The 12768-nt window shown below is 39.6% G+C and overlaps 1 protein-coding gene across 2 annotated transcripts; it reads left to right on the top strand.

Moving 5' to 3' along the window:
- Nucleotides 1–217: 217 nt before the first annotated feature.
- Nucleotides 218–12357, top strand: LOC100176971. Of its 2 annotated transcripts, none has more exons than XM_009860207.3 (23): nt 218–429; nt 895–1064; nt 1227–1602; nt 1800–2002; nt 2342–2547; nt 3141–3237; nt 3719–3831; nt 3923–3986; nt 4482–4639; nt 4931–5006; nt 5142–5354; nt 5528–5745; nt 5814–5891; nt 6709–8376; nt 8697–8764; nt 9279–9336; nt 9447–9512; nt 9590–9791; nt 10274–10427; nt 10558–10658; nt 10792–10885; nt 11078–12007; nt 12123–12357. In XM_009860207.3, the coding sequence occupies exons 1-23, from the start codon at nt 352–354 to the stop codon at nt 12168–12170; spliced, it is 5439 nt and encodes a 1812-aa protein (XP_009858509.2). In that variant the 5' UTR covers nt 218–351; the 3' UTR covers nt 12171–12357. The 2 variants fall into 2 exon arrangements, with proteins under 2 accessions (XP_009858509.2, XP_018667342.1); XM_018811797.2 differs by having other exon boundaries at nt 10795–10885.
- Nucleotides 12358–12768: the final 411 nt, after the last annotated feature.

The following is a 12768-nucleotide window of genomic DNA, read 5'->3' on the forward strand; positions in this document are numbered from 1 at the left end:
GGCTATATCGGTGTACATTTATCAGTGGCAAAAGTTCAGGTGTCTTAAACCTACAATACGAGTATGCACTTTGTATTCTGTGTTATATGACGTAAAGGCATGACCATTAGAGGCTTTGCTAGCATGCAATTTGTTTTAATACCAAACGACTGGACGCTCTAATTACCCGCTATTAGTCATAGTACTCAACATAAACCTCGTTTTGTATCATGCGCAGGTACGAAAGAAAATGCCAAATTCGAGTGGCGTACGTCTGAAATATTGACCATAGTAAGCACCGTGTGTTAGGACTTGGATTTTTTACAAGTAGCGAATTTGAGTTGGTTTCCAGCTTGATAAACGTTGGAGAGTATGTCTTCTATTGCAAGAAGTAGCACAGGTGTACAATATGCTGGTTATTTACGAAGTTGGGATGGGGGAGTTACGAAGGTGAGATACATTTTGGTGTATTTTTAGTGAATAATTTATCATGTCAACATGACGCTTAGTAGGTTGGGGTAAGATGGTTAATGTTTTCAATCTCTTTTATCGTCCCATTTAGCAGTAAACAAAAAATACTACTGCGGAATAACCTAGATCGTCGATAAAACATGATTAAAGCTAGTCTGTTAGGGTAGTGTTTACCGCGGGGACATTTGTTGAAAGCGTAAACTTATATCTGTATATTTGCTTATGGCATACAATTTTTATAGGGTTATGTCAGGCCTTTAAGATCCCTAAAACGTCGGTCCTTACGTATCCAAGTTGTCAAAAAAGCGCCTTTAAATCGTGTTTTAACATTTATCAGCGCCTGAAGATACGGTTATATAATTTTGTATATATATTTTGTTTACTATTAAATGAGGCAATAAAAACACATCGCGTATACAGTTTTAAGTGTTGTGGTTATTACAGAAATACTGGTGTGTGATACGGGATGGCCACTTCCTTGTTTACCCAAGTCATACCAACGAACCAATAGAAACTGACGAAGGAACGTTTGGTGTTGAAGACCGGCCTGTATATAAGTTTCCAATTCAAGATCTCATAATATCTGCATCCGTTACACAAATAGGCAATAATGGGTATGTTTTGTTTGGAATTCAATCTTCAGTGTTTGTCGTATAAGAGAGTTACTGTTGCGTGGTTGTATTTTCGATTCATTTGGCATGGTAGACCATTTTGTAATCTGTAAAATTTATGATTGTTTTTCTGTTAACTTTGTAAAACATTTTTATTTTTTACAGGCAACAAGACTGCGTGCTCGAACTCAGCAGCTCCAGAAGTGACGAGAAAATCAACCTACACACTACCCACGTGTTGGCGCTACAGCGCTGGGTGGATGCGGTCAAAAAAGCGAGTTACCAAGGGATTGACGCATCTTTTGACTCACCGGCGGGCCAACCTTTACCACCGGCTCTCGATTTTAATAATTCCTACCCTGGCGCAAACCTACACGGTCTTGGGCCAAGTCACCATCTGCAACAATTCAGGAAACCGATTAAAAGCAACATACAGAGAACAGATGTATCCGAGAAAGCAATAGCGGAAAGCAGTTGGCCAGAGGTTAACGCCAACTACAAGTATTCCAATCCTTTAAACACATCGCTACTTTTTAGCAAGGTAAATACATTTGAAGTTTGAACTACCTTTAAGATCACAGTATAATAATTAAATATGACTTATTTATTATCGGGTGGCGGGCAACGACATTAGTTATAATACGAGTGTTTTGTTTTACACGTATGTAACTTGGTGGTAAATATTTTTTTGTATACTTTTTACATTTTTAATGTATGCTGATATTCTTTGTTCTGCAGTTATCCAGTAAAGAGGCTGCAAAATATATCAGATCTTCAAGTTGGAACCAACCGCGAGATGGCGTCAACACTCCACAATCTTCATCAGGTATTTCCACCCCAGCTTCAATAAGAAGCAGCGCTTATAAAGATTCAGCTGATGAGTCTTCCGTTTCATCGTCTGTGGCATCTTCTCCAGTAGTGACCAAACCCCAAAGAGACATGTAAGTTAATTTGGCAATTTCTCGACTGCGTATACTGTTTTTTATCTGATAACTTGTATATTTAATTAGCATGTGCAGGGCAAATATATACACAAATGCCACATAAAAATCGGGATAAAAATATACACAAATGCTCCAAACAATGTGCGCATAGTGAATACAAATGTTTGAGTATTTTATAGTCAATAGTGGTAGAAAATATGGGATATTATATGCTAACGGTGTTCATCTTATCCTACACGCCTACAGTATAGGCGAGACAAATGACACGGACCTTACTAATTTATTTATCAATAAATTTCTTTATAAGCGACTTAGCGACATGCTTCAATTCAACAGATTTAACTCTGATTCACGAAGAATATTTCCGAAACATGAGAACCAGGGATCTTCCGCCGTGTCTTCACTTGGTAAGAAAAACAAGCCAAGATCACCGATGTTTTACACCGGTGAAAAAGACATCAGTGCATTAAAATCTACTCCGGGTATGAGGCATGTTAAGAAACGAAGTAATGCAACAACATTGAAGCGTCACACAGTTTCATGTAAGTGTATGAGTTAAATCTTTTATTTTGTTCTTTTTATGGAAACTTATTCATTTATGCATTAAATTTATTCATTGTTTTTATTTTGTTTATTTTTCAAATATCATTTCTTTGTTTAATTTTCCATATACCATTTTTTAATGCAAATCATACGACATGGGAAAATGATACGAACTAGTAGACACAGGATATGGAAACACATGTAAGCAATAAATCTCAGGTTAAAATTTTCCAGCTCTTTATTGACAAAGTACAGGTCAAATAATAGCTGTCCAGAGATGTGAACGGTGTTGAGTCATGTGTTTGATGACCATATTTCCACAAAACTGTTTCTCGCGGCACGTCGCTTCATAAACCAAACATATACGCTGAGCATTGCAGCTTTCGCTTAAATTTAAAAAGTTTAATTACTTCCTGTCCCAAAATCTGCCTCACCAAAACTACAAAGCAAGAATCAAGCATTTAGCTGCTACCGGTAGCAATTGCACATTCGTTCCCACGCTCTCGTGCGTCACAATGTCAGAAACCCGCGTTCACTGCTTCTAGAGCAGCGCAGTTTCACGATCAAGTATATTTATTAATTCTCATTATAGCTATTCCTGGTTTTGCTGACAGCTCCTTGTCGACAAACTCAAAGGAGAAGATCTTGGCATCGAATGACGTCATTCTTCCGGTAGAGGCAGTACCCGGGTAAGGAATTTTAATTAAATTAATTGCTTGTGAAATTTGCATGTTTATAAATAGTTTTAAATGCTAAACATGTGTATTCATTTTTTTAACGTTTGAAACTTACCTTATAAACATAAAACTAAGAGTAGTTTAAACTTTTAATAGCAGTTGCACCAAACTGTTTATTATACTTCAGCTAGGTATACACAATTTTTAACTCCGTAATGTATACACGTTAACCGAAAACCAAGTTTTTGCGTAAACATTCATTACACGTATAGTATTTTGTTTATTGTCAAGACGTATACTATTACCATTATATGTTACTAAATACGCAACAAACAAAATATAATCTGTTTGCTACACCACTAGTTGGATTCGATTTCTGTTTACTGCGTATTTAGGAACACGTATTATTCTATTATATGCAATGAGAGTCGTCCAACAGTATTACTGGGTCAGTGGCATCATGTATTAGATATTAATTTCCGTAAATTTTTAGACCAACACGTCATACGATAGCACCGATATCCCATCTCGATCAACAAATACAAATCCGTAGTAAAGTACATCGACAACGTACCCACTCACCGGTTATAGAAACCACCAACGACGGTTAGTGGTTTGAAACAGTGTATTAACAAACAGCGGCTTTCACAAGCCGCATATTACATGCTTCACTTCACATTACACCTTTCTATTGCAGAGCAGTTAGACAGCGACAGTTCCCTAGAATCCCCGGAAGAGACCGCAAGCTTAGACGGCGAAAGGTCGGTTTGTTATTTCAATTAAGTTCCAGCAAAAGAGCTTGTCGCTCTAATGTTGTCGCAACATACACTTATGTTTTAGACATCCATAAGCTGTGATCGGTGTCTTCTAAATCTACACAAGCCCGAGATTCTATGTTTCATATGCCGCTTCTGATAGAAGTTAAATTGTAATCTAGTTTGATCCAATTTTTATCCCAATATCAAAGCGATTATTCAAAAAAATCCCATGGGTTTGATTTAAAACTGCCAAATATTTTTACAAGCTTATTTAGAATTTGTTTCGTCAAGCGCATAGTTGGTATTTAAAACTTATTAAAAGTGAATCGATAATCGCTGCTATTGAACGAAATGACGTACAGCTGTGACGTCATTTGGGACAAGTTTTACGTCATGAATGAAACAAAACGCCAATTTTCACAAAGGAATTCCTTAGAGATGCGCAACTTCTCTCGAATGCGTTAACAGCCCGAGTTTTTGAAGAGTAATTGGTTTCAGATTGCCACCAGACGAAGACATACGATCGAGTGTGCCAACGGCTCAAACCACAAGCAACCTTCCACCGCATACGGAACAGCGAAATAGTTCCACACACGTCAAAATTACAACAAGTGAATTAGAAACGACTCCTACTGTTGAAAACGTAGCATTTGAAGGTGATGTTATGGTTTCTTATGGGAACTTTTAAAGGCCGGTATAGAAAGTAATGTGGGGTAAGATGGGACACCTTTAGCACATAATATCCAAATATCCTGATCGTGTTTTAAACAGTTAAAAACGGTCTATGGGAGTCCTTATATTTTATTGAATGTTTCTTTTTTTACTACTAAATGGGACGAGAAAGTATATTAAAAGGGCGCCCATTTCCCCCCACCCTACTATAAAGGCTATTCTTGTAACTACTCAATTAGCGTGGCTCCTGAATAACATGTTTTTGACGCACACAGGTATTCCCAGTCCCGTGCACAAATTGAAACGACGTCTTTTGGAAAACAGCAGAGCGCCCGGTGACTCCGAATCGAAGTAAATTTCATTAATACCCGGCTTGGTCTTAACATAGTCACGTATATATAAATGCATGTGTTTCCAGTTTAACTTATTTGAAAACATGTTGAACGCTTTGAAGGCTTTTCCCGACGACTTTAAATGTTACCGCAGATCTACTGCAAACGGAGACTTCGGAATATCTCGGAACCGATCGGGAAGTTTCGGATCCCGACTCCTCCGAAGAGCGAAGAGTGCAGTTGGGAAGAGAAACAAGTCGTTTGAATCGGAGGACAAGAATACATCTTCAATGAAGAGTCCAAACTCCGATCCTTTACCGGCGTGTGAGAATAACACAAGTGATGTTGAGAAAAACGTCAATAACCGGTGAGAAATGTGCCGCAAGTATGCCCACACATACAAAAGTAAAACATTCCTATAAAATTTTTCCCAAACTTTTTTATCTAATTCATACAATTATAAAGATATGCACATGCTGTTTTTGCGTGTAGATTAAAGTGTTGTTTTTCATGAGTTTATTAATGATTTTATTCGATTAGCGCTTCGGTAAACGGCACTCGGGTGTCGAAACCACGCATTCTTATGGAAGGGCCGCTGTATAGAACTAAAATCATGAAGTGGCAGAAGTATTGGGCTGTGTTAGACAGCAACAAAACACTGTCGTTTTACAAAAACGAGGAACAACTGCACTCGTCCGACCCCGCGACCCACACTGTTGCGTTAGCGTCTGGTTGCGAAGTGATCAATATTTCTCAAGGTAGGATCAATGCAATTAACTTCATGATTTGCTGTTTTCGCTCTTGATGGTAAAGGTTTTTTCCACAGCGAAAAACAACAACATATTTACGCTGTTGCCTCTGCAAAGCAAAACCCACGTAGTCGATCAAGGAAAATCGATTGATGGTAAGTAAAAAGTAAAAAAAAATGCCTCACGTTGGTACCTACACTAGAAATTGCTTCGTTTCTCCAGTAAATAAAAAAACTGAAGCGCACCACACGCTGGGACGGTTATGTTACGTTTACAGCAATTACTTTCAGCAATTAATGTTCCAAAACACACACCTCTTACCATTATGTACAACGTTTTGGATATGGCTTTATTCTTTTAATCAATATACTAAAAATATATCACATACTGGGACTGTAATGTAAGGTTTGTAAAAATGAATTTATTACGCAATGTTTCCAATTCTACATACAGAAGCTGGAGATATCTAAATGCGTAGAGGCGTTATGTTACTTAGATAACGGCCACCTGTGTTACGGGTCAAGAGCAGCAGCTCAGCTGAGTCTAAAACTAAACACGAAACTTTGCATTAAGGATACAGCGTGTTAGGGGGGCCTTAAAACTCGTGCGAAACACAAACACACGACTCATTTAAGCGGAGATATCCTTGGCTCATTCAAGACGAGATTAATCCAGTGTTTGTATTTGAATTCACAATCTTCGTGCACTGCCATATCACTCGCTTGTATTTGAACGAATTAATCGGCACGGCCTAGATTGATAATCAACGTTTCTAGTTTTAGGTCGGTCAAACTTACGATTACCGAGATTAGAAGGGGCCACCAATGATGCTGCAAATTGCATTTTAATGATACGAGCAATGCCTTTAAGAGATAAGGAACGAAACTGTTAATACCAAAATATTAAATTTGTTATGAAGGTTTTGTACATTTAATATACACATGCCAATCCTAATATTTTTTTTTGTTTCAGCGCCAGTTGCGAGCAAACCTGTTCAGCTGATGTGCAAATCCACCCAGGAGTTTGTGCACTGGATGAAAGCATTCGTGCAAGTGAACACAACCACCACACATTCTTTAGCTGAAAACAGATCACTCGTTAAATTAAAGGCAAGGAACTTTACAAAAACTATAGAAAATGACACATCTTCGGATAGCGAACTTCTTGGTGCCCCCAAACCACATGCGTTGACATTAAACTCAAAATCACAGTCAGCCATTCAGGCTTCTATCCCACTGCGTGTGAATGAAAGCGAACTGTTTAAATTTAACACCAATCACAAAAACGCCTCGGATTTTGGCTTAGGAGAGCACAAGGCTGCGAATATTGACGGCAAACATGAAGTCAAGTGCGAAGTGGTTCGAAGTAATCCAGTTCCCGAGATCGAATCACGAACTACGTCAAAGGACGTTGTTGGATCAGGAAGCTTTGATCGTGAAGAGCTACATTTAGAATACATTGATGCCGACGATGTGGGATGTGGTGTGATTTCAACAAGTGGAGAAGTTGATACATTCCACACACCTGAGCCGGCTACATACGAAGGGGATTGTGAATTACTTCAAAGGGAAATGAATACAACAGTATTTTCATCACACCTGTTAAAAGATACTTTACAAGTGAAAGCGGATGTAAAAGCTTCCGATGTTTGTAAAAAGAAACGTTTAGGCAACCGGTTGTTATTGGCAGATACAAACAAGACAACTTCCACCTGCCGCATAGATGCCTCTGAACTTGCCGGTAGTTCAAACAGTCCAACTATTGATGGCGGTCCTGAAAGCTCAAGCCATGCATCGAACAATGGACTCGCGCAGGAACAATGGGCTTGCGCTGGCATCAAGACGCTCGAGGTGCAACCGCGCGAAATATCGGCAAATACAAACAAGTCTCTATCAGGATTCGAAGCGTGCCGCTCTAGAACCGAAGCTACTGATAGCGCGTCGCTTGCAGTACCACGCAGAGGGGGAGTCGAGCCGCTCAAGCTTATCTCCCGCCGAGTTGGAGAAAGCGACGAAGGCTGCAGTGGACAAACAATCGCAGTCGGCGGCCGCTCAAGTAACGATAAGAGAATTCTCTCACATCGCCTGCCTTCTTCTCTCGCGTCGTCTGTACAAAAACCACTGCCCAGCCGCCTGAACAGCATCTTCCCTTCTAGTTCCAGTGGAAGCAGTTCGGACCAACAATGGTCTCGCACCATTGAAGCATGCAATAGCGTCAGCGACGTTAAGCTGTTCGAGGATCTTAGTTCATCCGCAGACGACTGTAGCGAGAAATCATTTAACAAAGAATGCAGTTCCGGCGTCCAAAGCCCTAAATCGCAAACTGCGTATATAACAGTCAAGAATAATTTAGATAGCAACATTCCAGCAACAGGCGTTCATACCCAAGACATAAATAAAGAAACAAAGTTTCAATCGTTCGGTATTGCTTCTTCAGATATATCTGTGTTACAAAAATTGACTGTTACTTCTGATAAGTTCGAGCCAGCATTTTTAAATCTACGCCGATCGAAATCAGAAGGGAATATACTTGAACCGACATCTCTCAACCCAAGATACAGAATGCGAACCATTAAGTCCGCTTTACCCGAGCTTACTCGGATTGACTTCATTGAGATTTACGGGATTTCTCCAAGCAAAGGTAACTAGTTGTGTAAAATAAAACGTGGACAATTTTGTGTTTCGTGGCGGGCAACACGAGGAGTTATACCACCAGTGTTATGTTTCATGCACTTTGTGTCCGCTTACGAATTACCACGTATGCAACTTTGTGGGTGATTATTTTCTTCGACTTTCCGTATTGTATGACTGGCAATTTGGACAACCCCAAGGACACTTGGGTATTCGAATTGGGTAGAATTAAGTCTAACCGACCCCAATTCTTTACGTATTTGTTACGCAGTACATACGTGCTGTGAAAGTTGTGCCGGTTCTTTATGTTTAACAAGGTCAATATTTTAGGCAACCGCAGTGCCACAAGCAGCACAAAGGACCATTCACAATCCCTCAGCGACCACGACAGCGAATCGGTAAGAATTTTTATCAAAATTTCAGATTCCATTGCAATAAAGTGACCCAATCGTCACCAGGGGTGTAATTGTTATCGACAATTAATCCAACGAGGGACATAATCTCCGTTTCAATTAAAAAGCATTGTGTCCACGTTTGAAAACCTTTGGCCCAAACCGCTGTAGGCGATTATAGTGATCAACGATAACGAAAGTTCTGTTTACATTAAAACAAAACAAAGCAATCCAGCAGTGAAAGCAAGTTAAAATAATACGTTAACTCTCACATAGGCTCGAAAGTTCGAGCCGACTTAACGATATTCAGCTGGTAGTAATATCAAACCAAGCACCGTCTAAACAACAATATCATTCACTTTTTTGATGAATCTGTTTTGCTTCGTCGGCGAGTACAAAGTCGGGTTGCTTTTAACGTGTTTTCTTGCTTTGACTGCCGGCGCATAACAGACTGCTTAAAATATGACGTATTACAACGCACGGCCACAAACATTGCTTAATTTGAGCCTTTCAATTGCAGGATTATCTTGCCCGTTCATCGGTCAGTGGCATTAGTGGCAACAAGGACATTTCTGACGGTAAGTTTTTACTATATGCTTAGTAATTATAGGGCATCCACGTCAATGTATTTTTATCGGTAAATTTGGTAAGTGTTCACTGAAGTAATATTGGGCTTCATTTATTGCAGATGGTTACAGAAGCAGTGGTAACACCAATGATAATGTTGCGCCTTCTAAACAGAGCAAAGAATCTTGTAAGTTCTCCAATCAATACATAACCAACCTGCATCAGTTTGAACAGCAAATTTAATCGTGTTTTATTTCATTATAGCAGTTAGCGAGGAATCTACGAAAGAAGAAAAGCGATCTTCGAACTGGTTCAGCACCTTCCGCCGTAGCATCAAAAGTAACGATGACGAAAAATCTAAAATCGGCAAAGCGGCCACTGTGTTGAAGATACCAGCGAGCCGACTCTCATCAGCCAGCCATCGCGGCTACGTTGACCGTAGAAACAAAAAGAAACAGTGGGAGAGGTGAGCTATTTCTCGCTATTTGCAAACCCCGCATACCAATATAGGGCGAGGCAGCAATGATAGACACTCGACCAACCCTCGTATACAGCATCTTTGATATTTAAGTCGGCATGTTATGTAACGTGTGTAAAGAATATCGTATACCGCAAATGCCGAAATTTCCCAGCCAGCTTGAAATGCAACTTTCGTTTCTCGATTACTATTTAATGAAGTGGTTTGTTTTGTTCATGGAGTACGTGAGTCGTTCCAACAACCCTTGTCAAATTGCGGTGACCGAACACAATGGTTTAGTGTACATTAAACTTCATGGTACATGCGCTCACGGAAACGATTACGATTGATTCTGGCCGCGACCATTATAAATTGAAGTCTACCGGAAGCGGTTCATTTTTGATCGATTTTTGGCAACTCGCCTGCGGTTCCAAATGACATTCCAGCTGTCGATTCTGTTAACGTTTTTTAATCAACGTCTTTTTCCCAAGGTTCTGGTGCGTGCTTCAAGACTCCTGCCTTTACTGCTACAACTCACCCCAATCAGATGTCACCCGTGACGTAGTCTTGCTCCGTGGTTATGACGTCATTGCCGACGTCACAAATATGAATCGATCCCGTTTTGTTTTCCGACTTGAGCAGCAGGTAAGAATCGCGTTTAATTGAAACAAAACAATTGTAATAACTTTACCACCAAAACAATTTTAACGATTTTTAAATTAAATCACAATAGACTATGGGTTAATGTATTAATTTATTCCTATTTACCTCATAGGGCGCCCAGACATTGTATTTCGGTTCCGACAATCATGAAGAATTTCTCTTGTGGGTTGGTACTCTTGAGAAAGACACACGATGCGTGACAACTCCAAACAGGTAAATCAGGAAACAGATTTGGAAGTACAAATATTATTCGCTTTATATTTAACCGCCAACAGCGGATTTGAATTTGAAAAGTGAATTCCAGTCGCATTTTTGGCCAAGTTGTTTACCACCTTGTTTTCTTCAGCAGAATGGAAACGGAAAACCGAACCGCTTCCACATCCCCTACACATTCTGACGTTACTCCAGTGGAATCTTACAACAGTCGATCAAGTTATAAGGTATGTCTAACATTTAAACAGCATAGACTCGTTGGTTTTAGACTTATTATACTAATTGGAACTGTTAATTTTCAGCGGGCTAGGTTTAGTAAAACAATTTACAGCTTAACATGGAATATCTGGTTATGCTTGATTGGGGAATTTATAGACATTGCTAGTTTTCCAGTTGGCTAAATTTTATACTTTCTACAGAGAACTGCTTCGAAAGACGAGCTCGAACAAGAGCTGGTTGAAATGCAGAAACATAAACTTCTTAAAGAAATCGTCGCCCAGCAACAACAACTTATCGAGGAACATCGACTTCTGGAAGGAAAAGTTTCCGAAAATTCCTCTGTCAACGAAATGTCACTTCCCCGACGTACGTCACGACGCAATGACGTCATCGATAAGTTTGAGCGTGTTCGAAGCGAGGAAGAAACAAAGATGACGAAGTTTATGACTCTGCTCAACCGACGTCGCAATTCTGCACAACTCAAAGTCGACCAGTTGTCCCGGGAAATCGCACCAAAATCTGGCAAAAAACGACGACAAAACCACCAAAACTTCGCCGCATACGAAGCAAAACTTAACGAAATGAAGCAACGACTCGCAGAAATCGACGAAGAGATCCATGAACAGCAAGCCCAGAAACAAAGCGTGATGGAAAAGTTACAAGAACGTCAGGACCTTGAGCTTCTTGTCGCTGAACAGCAAGAAAGCCTCGCTATCATGCGACGACACCAGAACGACGAATTCCCCTTTACCGTCCAACGTCGCCGAAAAGCACCTCGTGAAGCTCTTACCTCGATTGAAGAACTATCTAGCATTTCAGATTGCTGTTCCTCCTCTTCTGACTCGATGAACGAGGCTCCTGCCCGTCTCCCACACGCAATGTCCACTCCCCGATGCAAACGTACAAAGCAGTCAGTCTCCTTCGATTCAGTCCCTTCAGAAGAATTCTACCAATGTGAAGATGATGCAGAACCAATGAGTGCCAGCAGTCTTGATGGCGTCATAGCTTCGTCATCAATGTCGTCATCAGTGTCATCCCTTACCGTGTCCCGGGATTCACTGAACGCCAACAATCCTTTGGAGTCGAAAAAATCCGAAGAAATTGACCCGTCAGTAATGGCAGGCATTGAGGTAATTTTGAGCTCATTTTCTAAAAAAAAATTAACCATTTCCATTTTTTCAATAAAACTATCAATATTTCAACACAAAATTTAAAAACCGTATCTAAACTTTATTTCTTTTCCAGATGTTTGAAGAATTCACCAAATTGAAATTGGGCAAGCAGCGAGAATAAAATCTGCATTTCTCCCGAATTCTTCCCAACCTATTATTATTATTGCGCTTGTGTTCTGCCTTCTTATGCTTGTTCCTACGTTCAACGTGCTTCTTTTTAAGCCGCTTGCAGTTATTTCTCGTTTCTATTACTGTTTCATATACTTACTACCGTTTTAGAAATACATGGTTGATTTATAACTTGAGAAAAATTGTTGCTTGTCAGCTATATATGATATTATAAATCGAGTGATATATTACCAAATGAATATGACAGGGAAATAGCAGACTTGGTTATAAATAAGTTAATTTGTATAATTAATATCGGATGCGAGTAACGGCAGTGTCATTTTGATAGTATACGTTTGTTAAGGGAAACGAAAGTTGTTTTACGCATTGTTGTTTATGCAGCACACAGTCTACAGACGTTTGGAACTCTAAGAATACAACAGATAGATTACGCATGCGCTCTTGCGGATAAGATATATCTAACTAGTATGTGCTTGAAGGCACGTTTGTACTTATAACAAATTGGACTGGGTACGGCTTTTATATAATCTTTAAACTTGTTGTATAATCCATTTCTTGTATATCCATATATGGTATTTGAATGTACAGTA

This window comes from Ciona intestinalis, chromosome 4 (assembly GCF_000224145.3).
Source record: "Ciona intestinalis chromosome 4, KH, whole genome shotgun sequence".
NCBI lineage: Eukaryota > Metazoa > Chordata > Ascidiacea > Phlebobranchia > Cionidae > Ciona > Ciona intestinalis.

Excerpts from the sequence above, each read along its gene's own strand:
- LOC100176971 (XM_009860207.3), top strand. The coding sequence starts at position 352 with ATGTCTTCTATTGCAAGAAGTAGCACAGGTGTACAATATGCTGGTTAT. Across the intron at positions 3,238-3,718 it reads CCGGTAGAGGCAGTACCCGG|ACCAACACGTCATACGATAG; the intron begins GTAAGGAATTTT and ends GTAAATTTTTAG. Across the intron at positions 9,792-10,273 it reads AAAAAGAAACAGTGGGAGAG|GTTCTGGTGCGTGCTTCAAG; the intron begins GTGAGCTATTTC and ends CTTTTTCCCAAG.